Source organism: Opisthorchis viverrini (genome assembly GCF_000715545.1).
Source record: "Opisthorchis viverrini unplaced genomic scaffold opera_v5_235, whole genome shotgun sequence".
Lineage (NCBI taxonomy): Eukaryota > Metazoa > Platyhelminthes > Trematoda > Opisthorchiida > Opisthorchiidae > Opisthorchis > Opisthorchis viverrini.
The window spans coordinates 302,333-329,106 of NW_008751887.1; the positions used below are offsets into that span (position 1 = coordinate 302,333).

Consider the following 26,774-nt stretch of genomic DNA (forward strand, 5'->3'; position numbering starts at 1 on the left):
TCGACTATCGGGAGCATTCATTCAGGTACGTATGGAGAAAATCCTATCATCTTTACAAAAATGCTATTCAAACCCTTGGAGTTCTAATTTGCAATCAGCACAAGGGTATGAACTCGCATCAAAGAGACATGCACAGTAGCTCTTGCAAAACAATTTCACACCTCTTTATTTTTGCTTCAATTTAAAATAGAAGCTTGTCACATGTATTCAGAAACGTCTTTTTTTTTGAATGGCATTCTGGATGATGAAATGATAAGTACTTAGTTGTTGTCCGATTTGAAGAAGCCTTGATGAGGCAAACTTCAAGAAAGTGAATTTATACCATCCCCGACCTTTGCTCTTTGGAAGACTGATTTCAAACATGGAGATGTAGTGACCAATCTGCTACATTTGGAAAGATTGAAAATAGGTTGGATAATATTTTAAACCATCGGTTTACTTTAATAGTGTATTATTCCTTTTCTAAACCCGCCAGCTGCTTCACCGATTCCACGACAATATCATATCACTTTTTACCATTGTAATTTACTCTATGTATTTAGTCGTATCAGATACATCAATTTATCCAAACTCCTTTGCTTTTTAATGAAGTTTGTTCCGCCTACCGCGTGAGAGCTAACTTTCAACTATTTCTAACACGCAGTACTGTAACGTTCCAGCGAACAAAGAAGCAGCCCTGTCTAATGAAGTTTACAAAATGTTTGAAAAAAATAATCAAAACCCGTGCAAGTTTCCAATTTTATTATAAAGATGGTGTGCTTAGATGTTTCCAGTCCGACATTTTTGTTGATATCCGTAAACAGTTCGACACCCTCAGTTGAAGTAGCCACTCATTGTCCAATCTCTCTCCAGCGAAATCTGTGGAACACTCGGGTTTTAGCATTTCGAATGTTCATCAGATTTGAACTCTTGTAGATCGAATCGGGAGAAATTGAGGAATCCATGATGTAAACCCTATTTGTGTCAGGACGCGCCCAGACATGGAAAATATACATGTGAGGAGACGTCACCATCGGTGCGACTCGTTCGGAAAGCAGGTGCGTTGGCGGAGCTCACCAAACACAGCTTAGCAACATAAGACCAGTGGAGTGGGACTGAAGTTGTTCACGACCTGAACACCGCCATTGGCTGTACAGAACGAACAAGCGAAAGACCATATTTGGCCATTTCGTCACCCTATATATTTACGCAGAAGCTCTGTATGTTTTGTCCCGAGTTCTCTGTCTTTTCCGTATCGCGTAGTCTGGCAGGCTCATTGCAGGCGTAACCAACAGATGGCCACCCACGATACAACAATTTGTCTACATGCTCAACATGCACAATTCTTAAAGGGTTTCACTGAGAGGATTTCTAGATACAGGGAGCAGTAGATAAGAGGCGGTTCATCAGTAGTCCTAAAATCCAACACAACCCTAAAAGGACCTTCCAAATTTGATGCCGTATGGAGGGTAGGCTCTAGATTGGAGGGAAAGTTTTGGAAGAGGCCCTAACACGCAATAAAGGTCATGTCTGAGCTGAAAATTTGGATTTTTGCCGCCAGTGATGAAAGCCCTACTCGCTCATTTATAAACTAAGAGATAAGGAGCCACCTGTCAACCTAATACACAGTATAGTAGCCTACTGTGATTTCTAAAACGATGTGAACGTATCCCAATTGAATAGTGTACTTCCGTCAATGGTATTCTTGCCCCCAAAAATAAATACTCGCTTATTGGTGCGTGTGCGTTGACAGCTATGCAAAAAAGCCTTCACCATCATAGACATGCGAGAATCTAGAGTAGGGGTAACGGTCTATATGGTCCGAACGTACGGGCTTCCTCACATAACGCGGGCATAACAAATAGGGTTGGTTTACATATATGTATAATGCTAATAGAAGATAGTTGTATGATCCTCCATTAGGAGACTCATGTTCACATGAGAAGGCTGTGGTGCTCAGCGAATCACGAACAAACGAACTCGACGATTTATTGTTCGACAGATATCCTGCTGAGTGAAAAAGCCTACTCCCATATAGAAAGCTTTCCTTAGCATTTCCACAAGTTTGAAGAAAGCGTAACACGGTTGACGGCTGGTCCTTGCGTGCAAATTTGAAGTAGAACAAAATTTACATTTTCAAATTGGCAATCAAAATAACTGTGTTGTGTATTCACGAAGAAAATCCCCAGTGCAGACCCGGTCACGCTGGCAAACCGTCCACTGCAAAGTTGGCATAGCGTGCGTTTCCGAAGCCCTCACATCCCAAGGCTACAAATCCAGGGCGGATTACGGGAATCCCATCAACTTCATCAAGTTCTTCACCGTTCAGCAACATTGTAGCTTTCAGTCCCTGAAGCATATCAAATGATACCAATTTTACCAGGAAAGTATGTATAAAACTGGATTACTGAGGCATCTTCCTGTGAGATTTGAGATAGCAAATAAAATCAGAATTGTTAGGGAAACTAATGAAGAGTCATTATCTTTGAGTAACGTTGTACAATGTGGACTTTCCTTTTTAGAAGGATAGTTTTTTCTCCAGGGTTTTTTGTATCGTCACCATCAGTCTGTTAGCAGTGGTCTTGTATCAGATGTGACGTGCCGCCCTTATTAAGGATGAGAGAGAGTTCACACAGTCTTTTTCAACAGCTGTTGATTCAGTCGATCAATCTGACTATTGACTGTCTGACCAGTCTAGACTAGACTGGACTAGACAGTTACAAGGTGTATGCTTCGAAATTTCGTTTGGACGTACACGGTGAATACACGTTTGTTTTCTGAAAATCTCAGAATCACAAGGCCCGCCGTGCACATCAGTACACAGTTGAACTTGGACTGATTCGTCTACATGACCGATTCGGGTGCATCTGACTTCACAGCCATATGTAGGCTAATCAGTTTCGGATATCGGGTGATTTGGTTCACAGGTTGTGAAACTTCACATAACCGGATGCTAAATTGTTTGGCGGTTTCATAAGGCCTCATTAGCCAGACTGCTCATTCCACTCTGTCATCGGTGCTAACACAGTGTCTGATGATGAGAGTAAGCTTCTTCTTCTGGTGGATAGGTTTTGATGGATTTTCTTGGATCCGCGCTATTACATCCCTTACCATCGACCAATAAACATCAAACTTCACTCATTGTTGAGCTGCTAAGTGGAATTTGCCCTGGATTGAAGCTTTTTGAGGGAATATCATAACTCTCATATCAATTGAATCCACCAGCTAAGGCTAAGGAGTGTGAAATCTCCAACCGTGGTGTCCACGGTAGAACAACTGAAAATGGTTTGATGGTCCGATCTAACTGTTTATTTTAGTCGACTACTCGTGCGCACCTTCGTTGTTTATGGGAATAATATTTAACCGATCATTCTGGAGACCTTACCACTGCCAAACTTGAAATTTAACAGGATGTCACCTAGGGAGCTTTGGCATTATTGGCAGCCATGAATTCGGTCACTCCAGTGTTTGCTCCCTGTGACTCATGCTATTCAGCGACCTGACGGAGAGCAAACAGCAGCTGGTTGTTTTCCAGCGCTTCTGTTTTCGACGAAAAGGAAGAAAATAGGCCTACCAAAGACAAAGCTTAATATCTTACTTCAATCTTCAGCTCCAGTGTGTACCAGCGGTCCATCAACAACTTCACTGGGCCCGACGCAAGCCAGTTAGAGCCCGCTGAAAAACAAAACCATAGAAGCTCATTTTGACGATGTCAACCCATACTTGCTCCATCATTATAAAAATTTCGACATTCACAATGCAGCGTGTGGTAACAACGGGATAAAATGAGAAACAAATGCCCAATGTCCCCTGTGGGTGAAGAAGCGTTTACAGGGCAATATTTGCAGGCAGGCGTGTCTATTGAGGCACACTGGATTTACAGTAAATGGTTGTCTGCGCGAAAATGGTTTTCCTTTGGACAGGTTTCATACGTTTTGATTCATTATGATGTCGTTTTGTGTCCCACACTTCCTAGGCCCTGTTCATAAAAAAGGTTCATAAGAGGTTCATAAAAATATACATGTATCGCGATATCTCGAATGCCGTAGCGACTGAAACATGAGGCGACCTGATGCAGCACATTCAGTTGCCTGGGGACATAAAAAAGAGGGATTCAACTGGGTTCCAGGTGAGTCTCTCGAGAAATCAAAGTTTACAAATGAGTGTATGTTCGCTGTGTTCATAATTGTTTGTGCAAACCATAATAGGAATAAATTCCCCGAGAATGTTTTTTTATAAAAGAATATTATTAGTAACCTTGTGAGTAGTTTCTTTCATGAAAATCTACCGCAATACCTCGAATATCGTACCAACTGAAGAAAGAGCCGGAATTCCTTAAGAATACCATGAACGAGAGATTCGGTTGAGTCTCCTATGAAAACTAGATTGATATACAAATGAGCTCAGCTGTCAAATGGTTCTCAAAAATGTTTGATAGACTTATAGCTCATCAATGTTTCCCACTTAACACTAAGGATTCTTCGGTTTGAATAAATTGGTTACTGGATTGGTCGGGTTTTAAGGCAGACGGAAATTCAATCAGTATGGTTTGACAGGTATACTCGTTGGCATACCAGTTCGGTTTCTACGTGACATTCCGACCTGAATCTTCTATCTTTTATGTTTTCATCAACTCAATATGCTGCAAGAAGCCACCACATATTTCACTTGGTACGATTTTCGAAACACCGTAATACATTGTATAGACATGAAACACTACCCAAAAGTTTGCTAAAAACACATCAGCAGTCTTTCTCGGGGCTCCTCGAGTAGCCCTAGTTCCCGTGTTTCCGTTAAATTTATGCACTACTTAAACCCAGATTGCTCGAAGTTCTTCAAATATCCTTATTTGCGTAATATTTGTTTTTTACTGGCGACTCACTAGAAAACCAGCTAACTCTGTCGTTTATAAATGTGTTGCTGAATCAGCAAGACTATTTCCGACAGACACGCTAGATCAATGCTGAATGTCTGCTTGGAGGACTTGCTAGTTATTGTGGGTGCAAAAGTTGGGTTGGGGGTTCAAATCACTTTGGTCGGATTTAGGTTCTTGATCTTCCAGCTCCGAGCACTTTAATTGATGATTTCTGTCGATAGTCATTTAAAAATGTTGATGGTCAATTTGGGTTTGTAGAAACTGGTTTGGGGGGTGAGATTAAGTAGATTTTTTCTCCATGTACATGAGATCTACGCCACTTCCGTTGGCGACCCCACTGGCAGATCACACCACCACCCGTCATCTTGGCTGATAATGAACCGTACAAGTTCGCCAGGTTTAAATCTTCTGTTCCGTTTGCATTGGGATGCTTGGAGTTTTTTAATTTTGTTTCGTGTTGCGTGCCTAACTCATTTGATGCTGAGTCTATCAGTGGCCCTCGACATCCTTCGCGTTTCTTTCCTGTCTGGTAATTTTCTGTTGTGCTTAGGCATTCTGTGTGAAGTCACCCAACCTACTGTTTTACGCGGAACTTGGTGAATCATTTGCATTTGATTTTGCTAACACAACATGTGGTTTTGTACGCCGAGCGGCATTTCATCCTTTAGACCAGTGGGTAGCGTATAGAGTTTCCTTCCTAAAAATCTGCTATTATGTTAATCGTACTTATGCTCTTTCGAATGACACCACACATGTCTGGTCTATATGGATCAACAGCAGTCCTAATCTATTTTCTGTTGAAGTTCGTCACATTCTTCACGAATAACGCCTAATCAAATTAGCTGAATACACATGGTTTCAAGACCGCTTCCTTACTTCAGTTTAAGCGACTGTCTGATCGATTTCTTTCCCGCACGGAGCATTTACTCAGACACTGGTGATAGTTGACATAGCATGTGAGCGAATTCAAAATGACCCTATTAACAGCTGGCCTCTCTTTGCCTACCTATCAGTTGAAGCACACCGTCTGAGGTCATGTGCCTCAGATTAACTCCGTCACTACCTAAGGTTTCATCTAAATAGCACTTAGTCATTTCCGACGGATACGGGAAATCGGCTAGAACTTCTTTTCTAAAATGCCACACAAACGTTTGTTGAGACCGGGAATACCGGATGTTACATTGCTAGGCCCCGTGCTTGAGCGAAGTGGGTGAGGTAGCTCAAGCCTTCCATCTACGGTGATCTGTGTCGTTTCCGAAAATGTGATGCCCGCCACTGGCAAGAACGTGACTGTTTCCAATGAACTCTCACTCAGCACACTGTATGTAACGATTTGACGGAAGCATACAAATACATCACCTGGTAAGTTTGGCTCCGGTTGGAAGGTCGTCCAACCTGCAGGCTGACCCTTGCTGCAGTGAATCAGCAGTCATATATGTATATAGGTTACCGACCTTTGGGACTACGTCACAGGGATCATCGAAAATTACATTGGAAGCATGAAGTCTGGCACAAGGGTTCGAACTTGCGTTCCAACAGATACAACTTTCATTTGAAGCAAACATTATGCTTTTAGACATCAGCATATACATCTAGTTAGCACACTGTGAAATCTAAACGAGTGACGTTCATTTAAAAAGTATAAAAAACAAAATTCCTTCACATCTTTTCACAACGGAAACAACTCACAAGGTTGCTGAAAACTCTTTGACAGCCCACGACCGGTTTCGCCCTACTTAGGACTCATCAGGTATGCGCAGTCCCCGAGTTTCCGTCAACTTTATGTTCTACTTGAACCCAAATTGGACTATTTTTGAGAAATACATCCTAAGAAGGGCGAAACCGGTCGTGGACTGTCAAAGCGCTTTCAGCAACCTTGTGAGTAGTTTCCTTTATGAAAATATACTGCGATATCTCGAATGTCGTGCCAGCTGAATCACGAGGCGGCCTGTGTGCAGCACATTCAGTTGTAGAATATTATTACGAGAAACTCCTTCAAATTGCAGTGACTGTTATCCAGTGCGCAATAAACCATAGAAATATAAAACACGTTCTCATTAGTCCCCGTTGCATTGCCCAGGACGTCCATGTGTGCTTAGATATACGACAATGTAACACTCCATACAAACAGGAGAAGGCTGCAAATATCTAGTCACAGTCATGGTTTAAAAGCTTGGAAAATCCGGCTGACCGTCTCTCCCCGTACCTCCTTTACATCATGACAGGAATTAGAAGAATTAGCTGGGTAGCATACGATTTTACCATAACCTTTCCATTGAGTTGGCTAGCTGTTTTCTGTGCGGTGAGCTTAGCAGTTCCGTTACAAACGTCTCATCATCATCCCATGTGACGTCAGCACGGCCATGTAAGTAGGCGTTAGATTATGATGTAGGCCTTTAACACGCTTGTGTTTTCATACGTTTACTCACGGGAAATGACCTTCGGTGTTGGTTCCGAACTCACATGCGGTGATGCAACTAGTTAGTTCCATCACAATGCTGTACTCAGACGCAGAAAATAGCCACTAGCCCGTGTCATTCTGTAGCCGAACGAACCAAATTTTCCACTAATATGATAGAAAATTGGACACACCAGCCACTGAACTGTATACCACGGACTGAAAAGTGTCCTAGTTCGAAGAGTCGCTCGTGCTCGCAGATCTTATAGTTAGTTCTTAACTTCATCCTGTTTTTGATTCAAGCTGACGTGAGCGGAGAGTGGTCAAGATCACAAGCTGAATTCTCCAGGCCTACTGAAAGCCGACTTTGAAGTATGAATCAGGTTTATTTGACGACAGTTTGTTCGATGCTAGATAAGCATGGATACTCTAGTGGTTAAGGCATGAAGTTACTGCTCAGGAGGTCCACGGTTCGGACCCAGAAGATGCCTACCAAATGTTTCTGTTTGTGTTATGTCTGCTGATTCGCCAATCTGAGGTATCTGCTGCCGACCCGCTCCAGTGCCTCGTGCCGGAGGAAAAAAGACTCACAGAAGGGAACACAACAGCTATATCCCGAACAAGCGAGTGCGAGACGTGAGTGCATGCCAGTGCGAAAAGTACAACTGTTTCAAGCTATTTATTGGAAGGACACTGTCTGAATTTAGTCCAATGCTGACGCACACGTTCTGGCTTTGGCACGAGGCTGTGACGTGCGGTATATTGTTGTCTGGCCTTGATCAACGCCGACTCTTGCTGTCTGGGTTTGACACAAGGCTGTGGCGCGCTGCATGTTGAGGGGGTGTTGTCTGTCTGGTCAACATCTAGCGGAGCTGAGAGTCTCGGTAGATTTCGGACATTCAGTGGATACTTCCAGGAAGCTGACCTTCCTGATGGTTTGAGTTTGAACAAACCAACATTAACTCACCCTTTGTGCTCCCGTCGGGTTGTGCGGCGTCTGTCTGCTACCAAGAGATTATTCGCATCATTTTACCTCTTTATTACCTAATCGTTTGTTCCCGCTTCATTAACCCGTACGATACTAGATTAAAGGAACTACATCAACACAACAGTTATGGTTCCCTTTTGATGTATGGTGGGAGAAGTAGGGTGCAAGCAAATAATATTTAATCTGATGAGCAGATGCAAAAACTATAAAAGTTATGATAAAATCATATTTTTTTAGACTGATAAAATCTTGGAACTAGGGTTCTGTGTCGCTGAAAATACTAGTTCTAATTGCGATTCTCACAGAAGCGGTGGGTGTGATACTACTGATGGGAAGGCATGCGAGTAGTATGTGATTTTCTCGTATATCCGCTTCGCGTCTATTGAAAAGTGGGATTTATTGCGGAATTCGTGGAGTCGCATTCGCTTGGATTTGAGCAACAGTCAAAGAATATACAGGGAAGTTCAGGAAGACGCGTTCAAGGAGGAGATGGATATTCAGTTTTTTGTAAACAAGATGGATGTGAGTTATGCTTCAATGTCCAATCGTCTGTAACTGTTCAGTTGGCATTTTCTAATAAACGACTCCTTTCACCAGTATATGAGCATTGTGAGCTTCAGGTTGATAACCTGCCTTGATGGAACCCGAACATCTGGGACGAACTTTTTGGTACTAAGTAGCAGGTTTTTGGGTTCCATTCACGGCAGAGAGCGAACATGCTTTGTGCTCTTAGCTTAGCGAGGCTAAATAGAAAAGAGTCGTGTTTGCAAGTGCGCTATGTCACACAAGTGGTAAAAACTGAATCGTGAATTGAACAATCCTACTATAGCATCTAGCTCAAAAAAGGGTAACAACAGATAATGAACGGTTTTCTTGCCGTTTAACAGTCATTTACCGGCTACAATACTTGAATAAATACTGATTAATTTTTTCTCTGACTGATTTTTTCAGTCAACCATAAGTGCACATCTGTATGGTAAGAGAAACTTACTCAGGTCACTGGTCAGTCGGTATTGTCCTTTCAAGAAATCTAACCAGGCGAATATACCGGCAGTCGCGGGAAAGTTGCATCCGCCATGCTGAACGCGAGCAGCAATAAATATTGAGTGCGTTTTATTTTCAGAAGGCATCATAACGGTTGATTTGACCGTCATATTTACCCTGCGGTTTGATTGAAAACAGGTGAGAAGTGGTTGAAAAAATTATTGTTTAAGGGGTTTCTCGCATTCCTAGTATGTGACTATATGAAACTTTAGTGACACTACCGGCATAAACGTGGTCAACTCTTCAGTGGTGGTGTACTGAGAATAACGACATCTTCCATTATTTGAAACGTTCATTCAGTAATTAGGGTTAATCAAGAGCAGCTTTTCTAATGAGGGCATCAGATGGTTGCTTACTATAATGTACATTGGTGACCAGTTATAAGGAGTGTTGCTTTACTTACTCCTGTTTAAGTACGAGTTAATCACACTGCTGGTCAGCCACCCGTGGCCGAACGGTCAAGCCAGGAGGTTGCGGGTTCGAGACACTCCAGAGTTACGTGAAGTGCGCTTTGCTGATGATTCCCAATGAGGAAGAAACAGCTGTACTTTGCGGCTCTTCAGCATAGATTGGCTTAACTTACATGACGAAATCTCCACTTATGAGGCCAATTTGATATGGTATTATCGTTCTCGGGAAAAACCATGTCCTCACGCAACTTCGCTTACGGCAGTAAATAGGAGGAACAGTGGATTCTTGGATTTCGCAAACGAACCATAACGGTATGAGTTGATGATCATGATGATGAGTGGACTCCACGCGAAGTCCCTTCTCCTAGTAAGGATATCGATAAGGTAGCTAGAATTGAAATACGCCACATGTGAACACAATTGTGCAACGACCGATCGCGCAAACGACATGGTATCACCAAACCTTTTCCAATTGATTGAAAACAACTACGGACCATGTGTCCGCAAATTGTCCAGTGACTACGTTCAATTGGCAAGGCTAGAAGCAAACTGGGAGAGGTCCCTCTAAAACCAGAAGCTACAGAATACACAATCATCATCATTATTATCAGCTGTAATAACCGCGTACTGGTCGTACACTGGTTGTAGCTGCCGAAGCATTCAGCGTAGTTCGTGAGTATCTGTAAGCAAACGGCAAGCCATCATTTCGATCCATTACTTTCACCAGTACTGCTTCATATGAATTAAGCAAGAGAGGCTTACATGCCATGAGGTGAAAGTTCAAAAAAACGTTTCCAGAAACAAGGGCTAAGCGATCTGACATCCAGCAGTCGGACATCTGAGCCGCTGACATACACAAGACAAGCCAGAAAAATGGGGGGAAAGGAGGAATCAGGTTAGTCTGAAACGGCAGAGGAGAGCCAATCACAACACAACATACATTGTAATGGATTTGCACGATTCCTTTATTACACTGTACTCTCATACTTCACAACATAATAGAGCACTCGGCTACCCACTGACGTAACTCACGTCAGGACATGAAACAACCCACATCTAACGACGGCTGACCTAACGCTAACAAAGTCAAATGTCTGAGTGTGACTATAAGTATTGCAGTTAATCGGTCTGCCCATCGTACGAGAACCGGTGACAAAATGCGGATTAAGCAGACTGTAGAACTGATGGCAGTTATACCAAGATTCGTTATTTTGTGGTGTGAGATCGCATAAATACTGAACGACGAAGTGAATGGGTTGTAAATGCCCCGAGAACACTTTTTTGTGGGTTTTTTGTATCTAGACATTTCGGATGCACATTTCGTGCCTTTAGTGCGTATAAGTTCGGGACAAAGGTGTGCAGATTTCGTTTCAGAAGAGCTTGGTAAACAATCGGTAGTTTTCATTTGAGCAACGTTTCGCTCTTGACACAAAAGCTTCATTTTAAAGCCCCTCACCGGGAAATCTAGTACTTACATTAAAAATTCATATGACTTTGCCAACAAAGTAGCAGGTGCCACTGTTGAACCGGATGACATCCTTGTAAGTTTCGATGTGAATTCGTTATATACAAATGTGCCAAAAGGGGCTTCTTTAGAAATAGCCAAGTGACTGCTGTTAGCGGACACCACCCTGTCAGTACGGACACAGCTTACGGTAGATGAAATAGTGGAAGGCATAAAAACAGTTCTGAATCTCACCCACTTCGTCTTTGACTGAGTGGTTTATACTCAAGAACAAGGTCTAGCAATGGGACTTCCAATATCCCGGTTTTGGGCAAATATATTTATGGAAGAAGTTGAACAGAGAGCTTTTAGCCGGATTCCCGTACCCACCCAAGATATTCTGGCGGTATGTAGATGACACTTTCCTCGTCATGAAACGGGACAAGGTTAATGAGTTTTACAACTATCTCAATGAACTGGGTCCACAGATCAAACTTAGTATGGAGATGGAGTCAAACTCGGGTAAACTGGCCTTCTTAGACTACATGACACATAAGGTTGGGGGAGACTAAAGACCACGGTGTACGAGAAGCCAACCGACACTGGGGCAGTTTTACTCAACTCATCTGCCCATCCGAAGTCGGTGTTCGGCAGTATTGTGTCATCAATGTTTAGGCGCGTAAGGACCCTGTGCACAGAATGATCGAACAGGACAGCGGCCCAAATTGAAGTAAAGGGCAAACTTCGGGGTAGTGGGTATCCAGCTAGCTCAATTGCGAAGGGTGTTGGTACCGGTAGCGAAACCCAACAGGGAGTGGATCGGGACCGCTGTTATTCCATACAAACCAGAGACATCGGAGGTCATTCGAAGCATTCTAAACACAGCCAACAGCTTTCCAGAAGGGGAACACTCTGCGCTCTGTAGTGGTGCAATTAAAGGATCGCCTCCCGGCAATCAGAACCAGGGACTGTGTCTACAATATTAAATGTAACGACTGCACCAAGATCTCTACAGGACAGACGGCCAGCAAACTGCACACCAGAATCGGAGTACAAAATAGAAAAATAAACAGACCGCCGAGAAATGCAGATGGACATCAAGCGTTACACTGAAAGACTCAACAATCGCGGAACACGCACTGGACACGGGACACAAAATAGATTTAGAAAATGTTGAGGTTTTGAGGCGAGAACTACGGTCCACGTCACACAGACTGATCGCCGACGCGGTAGAAATCGTCAAGCGTCCCAGCGTTAACAGAATGGAAGGCGTGGAACTGGCTACCGTGTGGAAAACGGTCTTGGGTCGCTCGAGTTGACACGTGTTGGTGTGCGGTTATCATCTGAAATCCACTTGACCTCAACCCCCTCAAACTAAATTGTCGGAGCACTCACAACCCCACAAATACCAAGGAAAATCTAACAGCGGCACCCGAGGTGAATCACCAAGTGAAGCACCCCGAATTGGAAGATTAAGGAACAAAGAGCGATCGCAACTAATTTGAAACCCCTCCAACCCATCAATTCAAGATTTTGGCACCCACACTAGCCGACAAGAGCCGTTAATTGACACTCAACACTGGTCTAGTTTGAAGAGGACTTACTGATTGGTTCCCCGTCTGCCTTATAACTTGGGAAATTTGGTGACCTGTTGACTTGGCCTGATGAAGCTTTTGTGTCAAAAGCGAAACGTTGCCCAAATAAAAACTACCGATTGTTTACCAAGCTCTTCTGAAACGACCACCTCTGATAACGTTGAACTAATCCTCGTATTCAAAAATTCCTATCATGACTTTTAGGTACCGAAAGAAGCATGTGTATGGTTTCCTAAGTTGTGGAAAAAATTAATTCACTGCTTACAACGTCCTCAACATTGCGGTTAGCGAGGAACAGTTAGTCACTGCAAGTAATACTAATCTGCACACTTCTAGAGAGTTAGTCTGGAGAACGCGGGAGTTTTGGAGCGACAATTAGCGTATAGTTCATTGACTGACAACCATCCACCAAATGTACCAATAGTGATGGATATCTCCTTTGTCCAGATGATCTCAAAGACAGGGAAAGTACTATCAGAATTTATCTTGGAATTGGTCACACTCTTCGGAGTTGTGGCGCTGTAAGTAGTGCTCGATGAGGAACGCCCTTGTGTACTCTCTCGGACGGTGACCATCATTTTGAGAGCTCTCTGTCGCGCCTTATAACCCAGTATGACCTGCACTCACTGACTACGTAATGCACATCAAATGAAAAACTGTTAGCTTCATGAGCAGGAATCTGAGCGGCAATGGAATGGAAATTTTGAGAACTATCGATACGGAATCAGAGTCAGTGCTGCAAACACAACCATATCGGTTCGCGCTACGTTGTCGTGGAACTGATAGAATGAAAGTAGACACTAAAGACACACTAAGAAGACATTAAGGTGTTCGAATAGATGAGTTATTTATTGGTGAAACAACAGGTATGCATATTTTTTAACCATAACTATCCATCCAAATTCAACATACTCACTAATAGAACTGAGACACCGACCCCTCAGCCCAAAATGCCAGTTCGATAAAACTTCCGGACCATCTAAATTACATCTCAGAAATGGAATGAAACTCACATATGTTCCAGAATTTTTATGACTTTCAAGGATAAAAGAATAAAATTCAATTCGTATAATTCCAGATGGACTGAATAAACTATTTGCACCCAAAAATTAGCATTGTTTCTTCTGAGGAAATGTGATGTTCTAACCTGAAGGCATCTGACCCAAGATTTCCGCAGACTTGATTGGTTTACCAAGATGTGACTTCGTCTTACTAGTTAGCCTGGTTCATACACCATCCATACTCTTGTCTATATATGGCTACAGCCACCCCGAATTCGCCGCATACACAAAACCTAACTGCGTTTAATTCTGGTTTATAACCGGGGGCGCAGTCTCAATGAAGCCCCATGCACACAGTTTAGTAGTTGCAAGAGTTACCGGATTTGTTTTCACCCTCTCGTCTGGAAAGTGCACTTCGTGTCCCAGTGGAATAACTGCACTTGGTTTAGAACGAGTAGAACCGAGTGTTGTTGACTTAAGACTACATGAATACCATCAGGCTGGGTCCTGCGAGTGGGCTTTAATAAGAGTGGACCAACCAGAATAATCCCACTGAAGCCAAGGTAAAAAGGTCCACGAACTGGTCTTATATTAGTGAATGCATCATAGTGAAACTTTCATTTGAAAAAGTTTGAGTATACCATTCCAAAAATCACCGTCAAAATTTCTGGCTGTGTTGACAGAATTAAGCTACCTAATGATACTTTAGTCAAACTTGATTGCTGAAAAACCTGTCTTTTGTCGACTGTGTTGACAGAATTAAGCTACCTAATGATACTTTAGTCAAACTTGATTGCTGAAAAAACCATGCCTCTGTCGAGGAGGAAACAGCGGCTGTTAAATCGTGTCCAATATGCCTTGTAACTCTTCGAAAACATCCTCAAAAACGCCAACAAAACCTTTTTATCAACTTTGTCATACAAGACAATTCTAATCAAGTCATCGTTTATCCTTGCAGATCATACATACCGAAATGTGATTCGTGTGTTTGGATATCGAAATTTCACTCATTACATGAACGCTTACACTCCAAAATGTAACTGCCATAGACTTGGCTTTCAAATAAACTACAGGATCAGGGAAAAAATCCCACGTTCCGCAAGCGTCGCTTCACATTAGTCGAAACTTATAGTTAATGAGACCCAAAAATATGGTCTCTGAACCTTAGCTATTTGAAATACCGGAACGGTACGTTTCGTGGTGATTACGAGCTTTGCGACTGCTTCTTTATCGTTGTATTTTTGTCCAAGTCCCATTCTACCCTTAACCAAGTGCGAACATCAAGCGGGTTTAGTAATATTTGTAGCATATGTTGCGCAAACCCAAACAAAGTAATATAGGCTCACCAATCGTCACCGTAGCCCATCACAGCAATGGGGTTTTTACCCACGTAACACCAGTCGATCGGCTGCACCAGAGGCATTTGTTGTAGTATGGTTATTCCGGTTGCCGGTTGCTGCGGATCTCGAATTAATTCAAAGTAGCCGACCTGAGGAGTCAAGTATTCGGGTTCTCGTACTTTTCCATTGCTGCGGACTAGAAAAAATCAAAATGGAATCTCTGAGTTGTCTCGCAGGAGTGGGAACCTAATATGAGTTGCAGCCCAGAGGTTTTTGTGCCAACATTTGCGGAAGAACAAAAGTACAACTTGAATAAACAACACCTGAAAGATGCACTTCAATTCTAAGTGGACTAAGATTGTATTGCTTTGTAGGCCATCCTGAACGGTGCTCATTTATGAAGTTCCAAGACTACCGACCTTGTGGTACACACGGTTGATGAGGCACAGCAATAATTTTGGCCCTTCGACATGGATTGATTGATTGCGGTTCATCTCGTCACAGTTTAAACAACAGAAAATAAAAATGCTATGAGAATCCATTGCAGGACGGCTGCATCCGAATTATTTACGCCAAAGGCAGTCACTAGGAAATTCCTAAGAAACTCTCTGGATTCTTCCCGAAAGCCTGTGAGCAAAATGAAAACGAGGAGAAGGCGAATTGCCTGACAAGCCCAACGAAGCTAAGGGGGTGTTACGTTGTGTTAAATCAACTACTAATTCCACAAGTTCAAACACCAAGTGACTCTTGATGTAAAATTGCCAGCTTTTTCAAGTGTATTAAGACAACTTTCTCCCACGCTTTTGTAGGCACCTGTAAAATACTACGTTCTTTCAAGACAGCCAGCGGTTTCCTATAATGCATGCAAGATTTCGGCATTCTCTTCTGAAAGATCAACATCATTTACATTCCCAAAACAGAAGCCGTCCGTCATCAAAACACTGACTGGAAACCTTGATCATAGACACTATATTTTCGTTGCGCGTTTCCTTGTGATTGCTTTACAGTTGAAAGGGTTGATTCTGTTATCTGAGATCACAGTTGCCCATGATTTTATATTGTCAGTGGTTCCTCTGAAGCCAACCAGGGTTCCATGATTACTGGTAAAATCCTGACTATACAGGCACAAAAAGGTGTTCCGAAATATTCCATAAGAGTATGAGAAAAGACTTCATATTGTTAGTGGATGTTTCATCCTACAATTGGAGGCAGTCTGTCATGAAATGCCAAGAAGCATCGCACACTTTGGAAATGATCAACCGAGCGAATTTCACGAATTCCTAGGAAGAGTCATACCCGAAGCCTGCCACCGAGTGGCTGAAAAATTGTCTTGTCATCAGCGGTTGTTCAGTTGTGTGAATACATTGCACCCATCATTTGGTCAGGCTTTGATCAGTTCCTTGAGTGACAAACCCTCGTCAGTCGAACTGTGGTTCGTGCGATGCGCGCTATTGTTGGTCCCCAGAGGGATTAGAACGATCATGTGATGCTTCTCCGACTCTCAGCATAGATAAACTCAAATTGCAACTTGGAATATCAACTGACAAAAATGTTTATCAGTAAAAAAACATTTCCTGGCTGGTTTCACTCAATTGTCTTGGATGATATTCGATTTTATTTAAGCTATCGTTTGACTGGAATTTCTAATACCTATACCAACTGGGCGATATAGGCACAGTCAAGTTCCCCGGACATTAGTCAGATTTATCACACCCATCAACACCATCACCGTCAAGAATGTTCCGTAGCTTACCTTGGAAATTGTCCACGTACGGCAACGCAAACGGGCTTGATGGTGGAGGTTTCGGGTACATATTTTCGACAGCTTTTATTGTAGAAAGTGTGTACAACTCATCAATATCCAAAGAAAGAGTGAATCTGTTGTTCACAATCTGGTAACGGACAAGGGTAAGGGTTTCAGTTTATTCCTCCCAAACAAAGATTGTTAGATAGTTATTCTGACAGCGAAGCCTACTTGAGAAGGAAAAGCAGAGGAAAGCTACGTGCACGTGAGTTGGGAACAGCTACGCGAAAGGAGAACAGCTTGATGACTTTTCAATAATCTCTAAGGAATAGTTAGTAAACAAGCAGCACAGTAGAAAAACTTCAAGACAAATTGGTCAAATTAAAATCAAGTGAAGGGCTAAACCGGTCGTGAGCTGTCGAAGAGTTTTCAGCAACCTTGTGAGTAGTTTCCTTTATGGAAATATACTGCGATATCTCGAATTTCGTGCCAACTGAATCATGAGGTGGCCTGTGTGCAGCACATTCAGTTGGAGGACATCATAAACGAGAGATTCAGTTGAGTCTCCTGAAGAAACCAAATTGATTTGCAAATCAGTGTATTTCTCGAAAATCAAGTGATGTTTTTAAGTCGGGAGTGTAATGCGGCTTATTTAATAGCGACGGTAGACGTATGACCTATCGAGGTCAAATGGCAGACGAAACTCCGGTCACATGGGATCGAGCTAGTGGAAATGGATTGTCAGTTGTATGTAAGAAATGTGTTTTCGGGGTAAAGTGATTATAGTAACGAAGGACAAATTAACGTTTGCTTGGACACTATCTCCTCTGTTGTCAGTGGTAATGTTTAGCACTTTTAGTGCGCACGTCTGAAGAACGTCCTCGTAGATTTTACCGCGAACCTGGTAGTTTATTCCAACGTACGCTATAATCTGACTCAAATTATGAGCACAATGCCTGCATAAATTAACATTGGTTGACTGCCATCTCGTGCCCGCTGGAAGTAAACTTACGGGTGGACAGCGTCAACAACAAGAACGACCGTGACGACGCATTAGTATTTATACGAAAGTACAAGAAATTGGAGTTCAGGAAACATAGCAAACAAGTTTTAGCTCCCCTTGTTGTTGACAGAACACGCTACTCAGAAAGTTGCTGAAAACTTTTCGGGAACAGGGACCAGTGTCGTCGTTGGTAAGGCTCGTCATGCAGTTGTATATATATCTTCTAACTTCAAAAAAATTCGCCAAATGCGTTAATTCATACACCAATTTGATTTAAACGAGAGACTCAAGCAAACCAATGCTGTATCACTTGTTCTGATTTTCTTCCGCTGCGTGTGTTGAATAAGGACTGCCTCATGTATCCAATTCAAGATATGGCGGTGTGGACGGTTCACATTAGTTATGAAGCTTCGCCTAACCTGATAAGTCTCAATAAGAACAAAATTGGTCCTGTATTGTCAAAGTATTTTCAGTAGCTTTGCAAGTAGTGCGTTCTACGAAGAAAATATGTTGTGAATCTTGGGTATCGTGCCAAATAAAATATGAGGGGGGATTTATGCAACCTACTTGGATGAAGAATACACTAAGCGGAAGATTCAAGTAAAATTCCATCAACACCAACTCAACTTGAAAGCGAGTGTATTTCACCAGGCCTTAACTGTTTTTGTTTATGATTATGGTGGTATCCAATCACTGATATCCTTACAATTATGAATGTTTCCCCATGGAACCAAAGAACATAAGCTTCGTGAACAGACAACATGGTATATCAATGACACTGTCTTCAGGTTATTACTGTCAATGTGATTCTCAAGACGCATTTGTGACCGGTTGTACAATGACGCCAGCTTTTGCTTGAGTTTCTTCCGAAAACAAACATCGTGACTAGAATTCATATCAGCGATCAAATTAGAATAATGAGGTCTATCTTCCAAAACCTCCTTCCTGGCCTGACAGGGCCTTTTCGGTTAGGTGTGTCGGCGTTTCAATGAACGTTATATCCTGCAGGCAGAGTCACTTTATGCTTAAAAGTCAAGAAACACTGTAAACCTGTTTCATTCTTATTTGGAATTAGCAACAGTAAGTATCTGACAAAACTCCGGAAGATTTCGAACCCGTAACCTTCGAACTACTAGTTTGAACTCTCGGTCTTCCGCCCACCGGTGGCTGGTTTGCAGTGTGACTACCTAGCACTTGGACAGGATATAGAGCCTCTCATCCTTAAATCACGAATCCACATCGATCAACGACTTCTCAAATGGTAGTTTTATTCATCGTGTGAATTGCATTCTTCCTCTGAGCTACTAACCGGATATCGAGACACCAGGGAGATTTGTACTACTGATGATTCTTATTATGGACGAAACAGCTGTACGGTGATCCTCAGCTTTTTTGTATAACTTGGCTTCACTTAGAGAACAAAACCTCCAATACGATCCCCACATCTCCTCGCACTACGAACGATTATGTGACGCTACGCTTTCTCTCACTGGACGGCACGTTCACGAATCATTAGCTGATATCGCAGAGTGAGATAGTTCGGCTTGTTCACGGAGGTCCTTCTCCGAAGACTATCTATAGGGCCATCTGGCATATTCAAAAATACTCGAAAATAGAACCACAAGGCGCATTAAATACATCTGTACATCAACGGATACACCTTATTCATTCGATCGTTGGACAACCGCATGTTTGGCGAATCAGCAACTGGTCTATCATTAGGCTTTCGGATCATTGTATTGAGTAAGAGAATTCCTAATAGTTCAATGCTTATGTTTATTGGCAGTGATAATTAACCCATATTTCAGGGACCCGATTCCTTTCGGCAGTGCTCCGAAACCAGTAACAGAATATGGAGCAATATAAAATCAGAGCTTACCTCTATTTCTCCCTCGTAATTGAAGTACTCCGATTCCTGAGGCGAAAAATAAGTATGAAACTCGGTTATATTTAGTATTCTTCTTTGTGTTATACTACTAGACTGATTTCGTCGGCTGTATCCTACGCTATCTTAACTTATCTCAACTAAACCTGATGACTGATTACCAATCAACATAATGAAATATACATCATCAGTAAGAATGCCTGATCTACAGGCGTTTATTAGCTTTGATGAGTTAGCAATTAACAGTTTCCCCGCCGGAATATCATGGTGGCTTTAGTGATACATCGAAACAAGCCGGGATGATGCTCTCAAAACGTGGATTTTTGACAGGCTTCTTGGTTGTCTTAGGAAAATAAATGATTTTCTTTAACAAACAAAGTTTGTGGAAGGCAACAAAGCGTAAAATATCACAAGCGCAACAGTTAGCCTTTTGGACTAACGTCCTATCGTTCGCGTTTGAGGGAGTGATATTTCGCCAATGATCCTAAATGTCAGATGACATGGATACAACAGGAAGACTGTGCAGTTCCACGAGTTTCGCAGAAAATGTAACGACTTAACGACAGGTCACCGTGCTCTGATTGGCTGTCCACTGTCTTGTGCTAGTGTAGTCAGATTGTCCAATACAATTGTGTGTCTATAGTTTTAACTTACTTTCTCGCCGACGAACTCCAGCTTTGTCCGGTACACATGGAGAGTTTCATCTCCAGAGAACTAAAACAGAATTATTGAGCATCATTAGTGTGACAATATTCGTATCGTGTTATACTCAACTTTTAGAACTGCTTTGGTGTCAAACACCAGGATCAGCACACGAGGATATGTTTCACTATATCTTTTAGTATAGTGAGAATTATATGAAGAGAACTCTTTTCACGAAGTAACAAAATCTGGTGAATCCAGTCTTTTGTTTACTGTGCTCAAAATTCTGTTTAAAAAGTGTTTGGCATAGCTTACCGTCATCGCACATTCAGAATCATCTAATCGGGCTTATTGACTCGTACAACTTTCACTGAAACTCCCCGATCGATCACAACAATGGGCACAGATGAAACAAACGTTTCTTAGATAAAACCGGCCTAAATGGCGGGTACAGTAGTCAATATACAACAGTTGGTCTATCTACCTACTATCTATCTATCTATCTACTGATTCTACTTAGCATCCCAGCCCTACCGATTTTATTCAGATTTAACCGGTAACCTATGGTTCGAGATTGTCATTGGATTGCAAACTCATTGTCTTATCGGCTACAACGACCATTCAACACAGTGTACGAAAGCTGCAGTAAACGTCAATATTCCTGATATTTACATGCAACTCTGTGTTTGAAATGATTTGCCTTCTTCGTTTCCGATGTACTGATTCAGACTTTGTATGTTTTGCGTTAAAATTGATTGGACAGGTGAAATACGGTCTGTTGGTTACAACGATATAGATAAACATGTAGGTCTCGTATCGCAGGTACAAGGCACTCGGGTTAGGAAGTTTATTACGGAGGATAGTACCACGTATGATTTCGGTAAAAACTTTAATTTTGTCCTGTTTTTTATGTTCCGATAGATTCTTCCCGAAAATCGTGACCTGAAGTGCAACCGAGCAAAGTAATACCTGGTGCTGAAGTTGCATAAATATGCTCCAAGCGAGCTGAAGGCGGGAGAGAAACTTACCTTTTCTCCAGTGATCATAAATGTTACATTCTGGGGATTGACAGTATAGTGTGGTAGGCTCGGCCGAATACACAATGAATGATCGTGGGACTGTTAGAATAGAAAGTATAAAGAAAACACAAGGGACGGTTTGGTAAAAACACATTACTTAGATGTGGAAGGAAAGTTTTCATCGAAATAGTACTGTGGTACTTGCTGCTGATTTGTTCGCAGAGTCTGGAATTTTCTGCGCAAGCTAACCGCCGCCATCGGCTAGGTGAATGTTTGTTCTTTCAACAACTGCCCTCATATTTAACATCCAAAAATATTTCTTATACTTTACGCGTTTGGTTGTTTCGTTGGCCATTGTTTGACACTAAATATGTGCTTTATTGTGGTCTGGTTCCTTAAACTGAATCCTTTCAGTTTTGCTCAATCATCATTTTCATTGCTTCCTTGGGCACTTCCGGTGTCGAAACCATCTCCGGGGACGGGTTAAGACAAACGAACCAATACAAGCTATCTGTATTATACAGTGTTCGTAACACAGCCGTATTCCACGTCTTTCAGTCTGCTGCCGCACATCCGGTACATTCTGATCTGTGAAGCACCGAAACAAGCATTGAAACATCTGTTACCATTTCAGCGCAGTATCTCCGTTTGTATTTGCGACTCAGATGGTGTGCTTACACCTTATCGTATTCAGTTAAATCAGTGGACGCAAATGTTTTGTGCATCAGCAAAATACTAGTTTTCTTGTTTTCGAAAAAGTTTGGTGACAATCGGTAGATTTGTTGCTGGGCGACGTTTTGCTTTTGACACAATCTTCGGTAGGCCAAGTGAATAGGTTCCGAGGTTGGTCGAGGTTTAGGGCGGAAGGAGAACCAATCAGCTAAATCAAGCTAAATCTCTGTTGGGTGTCGGCCGAGGGATTTTTGTGTGTTAGGATGGGTGAACAAGTGTTGGGTCGATAGGTAAACCCAAATGAGTTAGGGTTCAGCGTAAGGTCTAGTTCTTCTGGTCCGGTTCGTTTGATGGTCCCCCTTGAACGTCGTTTGAACCTTCTGTCCGTCTGTGTGGATGAGGTGGTGTTAAGATAAATGCTGCAAGAGAGATGCTGTGACCTTTGATCTGGTTGGGATTTCCACCCTCGACCCCAGTTTTTGCTAGGGATTCAACGTGGATTGATAACCACACAGTCACGTGTCAACTCGGCTTATCTGAGGCCGCTTCCCATACACTGACCAGTTCCAAACCCTTGATTCTATACACGCTGTGACGCTTAGTAATTTCCACCGCCTTGGCTATCAGCCGCTGTGGTGTGAATTGCAGTCTTCATCCTAAAACTTCCACATTCTCCAGATTTGTTTCATGTCACTTGTCTAAGGCACGCCCCGCCATCGCCGAGTCTGTTTTCCTTGGTTGCTTGTTTATCCCTATTTATGCTCATCAAGTCTGGTTGCCCACCAATGAATCTACCGATGGTCACCAAACTTCTTCAAAAACGATGACTACTCAATTGGTTCCAAGCATCTTCACATGAAAGATTTTTTGTCGTTTATTTTTAGGTGGTTACTAGCCTACCTATTGAGCCTCAGGAAGGGCGAAACCGGTCGTGGGCTGTTGAGGTGTTTGCAATAACCTTATGAATAGTGCGCTACAAAAATATATGTGTATCGTGATATCTCGAATATCGTAGCGACGGAAAGATGGGACGGTCTGATGCAGCACATTCAGTTGCCTGGAAACATCAAAACCGAGAGATTCAGCTGGGTTCCAGGTGAGTCTCTCGAAAAAAACAAATTCCTTTGCAAATGAGTGTATTTCGCTAGTTACTAGATTTGCTTCAATACGAACAGCTGTCTGGTGATGAATCTGTCTATTGACCTATGTTTTGATGAAACACAAGCCACGTTATCTTTGTCATTGCTCACTGGACGATGTTGTACTCATTCTACGCTAGAAGTTGAAATTGGGTTGTGATCCAGTAAATGGTTGAACTGAACGCCCAGAAGCTACCAGCTCCTTTCCATGGGAAGCGCTGCCATGGAGAAAGCGACTTTGGCGCAATGGAATTGTGTCCATTGCGGTAATTAAGCTCCAGAACCAAAGAGGACACTTTCCGTCGTTCACTGATTACATCTTTTCCCAAGGAAAACGCGTCACCATCCTACTTTGTCATACCGTTTATGAAGGTTTCTTACTCTTTCTTTTTCTACTTCGACGTGACAGACGCACTGGCCCTCATCTTCAACAGAGTATTCTTAGGTTGTAATTAACCAAGTGGCTGGTTGGTCTGTTCTCGGAGTCTGACACTTGATTTGCAAACGGTCCGTCACCATTTGAGAAGACGTCTTTAGTGCGTTGTTGGTTGGGTACTTTCTCTCTTCGTGCTTACGGTTATGAAGTTTACAAAGAGCAGCTTTAAGCTGTAGCCTGATTGGCTACTGGTGTTCATCGCACTTGGATTCTGGTTGGTCCGATCATAATCTGTGTTGCGTTATTGTTACTTTGTAGGTGCGTTGTGCGTTACCAAGCTACCGATATTCCAACACATTACCAGAATATTCTCAATCGAGTTTTGTCGAGAGTTCAGCTAAGAATGTTTGCACGGCGCTGCCAGGCGGTTTATGTCACATTAGAACATTTAATAAAGGTAACGAAGCCAGAGCACATAAAGGAACAAAGCAAGGAAACCAGCTCCCAATAAATACCTCAAATATTGTTATTATAATGTAGAAGTAAGACTTTGTTCTGTTTGTCTAGATGGCGCCGAAACTACTCACTTGTTAAGGTCTAGATGACGGGCATTTTACTTGTCACTTGTGTGCCCCAGTCTTGGATATGAAAGGACATTGAATGAATGGCGAATCCACCCCAGAAGTGTATTCATCCAAACTTCCTCAAATATTCGTGTTTCATTGATTAGGCTTCTGAATATGTGCCAATTCCCTTGGAGGAACCATTTTTCCGGTTTCATGAATTACGTTTGGTTTGGCTATCAGGTTGAATTTATGGGAACTTTAAAGAATGGTGCCTTGAATCTTTGGACGGCTACCCATTTGTGTCCGTATGAATTCAAACACGCGAATTGGGATTAACAGTCCACAAGAAATGTATACATAAGATACTACTCACCCAAAACAGAGCTACTTTTAAAAACCAATGAAGAAGCCTACTGCATCTTTGGAAAATATGTGGAATATAATCACCTTCGCTCAATTTAGGAAGCCAGAAACTTCGTGATTGGTTCCTGAGGATGCACATGAAGTTGCCTGCCTTGCAACGCATCTTCAAATGTTCACCACTCTCCTATGAATGGTGCATTTCCGGTCTTCCCGCAATTATCCCGGTTAATCGACGCCAAAGTAGTGCAGTAGCTTATCAGTAATGTGAAATCCTCGGCCATTTTAGGATGTGAATGGTTGGTCAAAAAGTTGAAGCTGTCCTTCAATGGTTTCATTATTGATGATCGATAAATAAGGTCGACTGATAAGAATAAACAAGTCATTCGTTTTCGTGAATCAGATATACAATCAAAAAACAATACTCCGATATCCAGGTACCATTCTAGGAAGAATGAATATCCTTGCCACTTAGCGAGACGAAAATCAAGGACAATATTCTGAGTTTGTCAGACTCCATTATTCCTGAAGGTAAGAATAACAAAGGAAAGCTTCGAAAAGCAAAAACGACTGCTTATTCTTTTACACTTACCATCGTCTCTACAATAATGGTCAACTCATTCCGATCCGGACTCACGAGCGACACGTAAGAGCCTCCCTCTGGCAAGTGTCCCACTCCCGTCCCATGTCCCAGATAATGCCATCCCGGTTTGGTGAACTGAGTCGTGTGTGCCGTAACCCATATTGGTCCATTGACTGTGTAGTGTCCAGACCAAGGCTCGTTTGCTGTCATTAAAGAGCACTTTGAATACGGTAGTTTGTCCGCGTACGAAGCGATTAGATTCCATGCGATGGTGCTTACCAAGTAAAGTAGAAATAATTCGACGTTCAGTATCCATTTGGGACTCAGATAGAATACAGTGTGTCCATCTAGCTACTCACCTCGTCATCAAGCCGTTGACATAATTCTGATTCAGGATCTGTGAAGAAAGAGTTTTCCTATTGTTCTAAGGTTAAAACACTTACTCGAGCCCAGCAACCCGCTCCAACTTCATCGTTGAAAGTTGAATAGTCTTCGGACGCCCATAACGGCATATTCAATGTTTTTGCCGCATCATTTGAATTTGTGCCTGGATAATGTGCACTACAACTTTGAAAACGACCACTAGAAGCTTACCCTATCGCATAGATTGCCTTGCGTAAATCATTGTCGGTTTGAACAGCCTTGACGATTTGCCATTTACCATCAGAAGCAATGATCTTCACGTTAGTGTATCCAGCAGAATCAAGCGTTTGACGAAGTATTTTGATGTATTGCACATCGTATGGTCTTTCGTTCCATATCTATGATAGCATTTTGCATTGTCACAGTAAGAAGGGGAGTGAGCCTCACCCCAATATAATCCACCTCAACATTAAAAGTCTCATTCATACAAATGACCCATTTTGTTATATAGTCTGCTGTTTTTTCTGGAAACTGGTACGGGTTTTGACCCAGCCATCCAGGAAACGTCCATGGAAGACCGTGAATCTTAATGCCTGGATTGATCTGTTTTGGAATCGAGTAAACTGCTCTTCCACGAGAAAAAGTGAACTTACTTCTTTGGCTCTTTTGACTAACCAAGATTCGTAGCCTCTGCCACAATCCAAATCCATCTCTGTGTGCATGTGGGACGCCTCTGTTCCTTCGGTACTTTGTGAATCACCACCGATTTCCACCTTTAGTTGAGTCAGCGAAGCGGCATAGTTGGGCTATTCGAATGGACATGAGCCTAAACAAGTAGCGACAATTAACTCACCTTAAACAAATAATCCAGAATTTCTTTCAGACGCGTCTCATCATAGTTTGGAAGGAGTTTACTGGTGGCCTTCGAACATGATTGCAGAATGGATCAGAGCTTACTTACTCCTCCTCCACTAATAGCTCCAATGCCCTCAAATCTGCGTCCAAGTTGACCATCAGGGGCTATGATAATATCACTCTTGGTGCAAAGCACGAATGTCAGCACGATCACAGGGATGTATAACATCTTGTTTAGGAACCCAGTGTCTCTCTGGGTTTATACGTGGTTAATTTTGTGACCTTTGTGGCGTACCGATCCGTCTACTGGCCACAGTAAACAAATGAAGCTACAGTCGGGCTGATGTTCTGCGAATCGTGAACGTGCTATGACTGGCACGTGACTAGACGTTCGACTAAACTAACCAACCACATGTATGCCTGTGTGCATCACGCGCATTGCTGACAAACTTCCTTGACCGTAATTACATAGTCACCGATTGACACTATTAC

General features: G+C 42.4%; 2 protein-coding genes across 2 annotated transcripts in view; one reads left to right on the plus strand and one right to left on the minus strand.

Moving 5' to 3' along the window:
* T265_08668 (hypothetical protein) overlaps positions 1-3,658 on the plus strand; it is a gene marked incomplete at both ends in the record, with an annotated part of 92,274 nt that extends 88,616 nt beyond the window's left edge. Inside the window, one exon of the mRNA XM_009174539.1 lies at positions 3,590-3,658. Within this exon, the coding sequence (XP_009172803.1) occupies positions 3,590-3,658 (69 nt within the window). The remainder of the gene's footprint in view (positions 1-3,589) is intronic.
* Positions 1,847-26,511, minus strand: T265_08669 (hypothetical protein; the record flags this gene model as incomplete). Its single annotated transcript, XM_009174540.1, has 15 exons — positions 1,847-2,329; positions 3,578-3,654; positions 9,233-9,402; positions 15,082-15,271; positions 16,829-16,967; positions 19,702-19,737; positions 20,362-20,421; positions 21,378-21,467; positions 25,074-25,338; positions 25,424-25,461; positions 25,508-25,625; positions 25,659-25,825; positions 26,081-26,233; positions 26,281-26,349; positions 26,389-26,511. 15 exons carry the CDS (start codon positions 26,509-26,511, stop codon positions 2,180-2,182), a joined length of 1,845 nt encoding a protein of 614 aa, XP_009172804.1.
* Between the last annotated feature and the right edge of the window lie 263 nt (positions 26,512-26,774).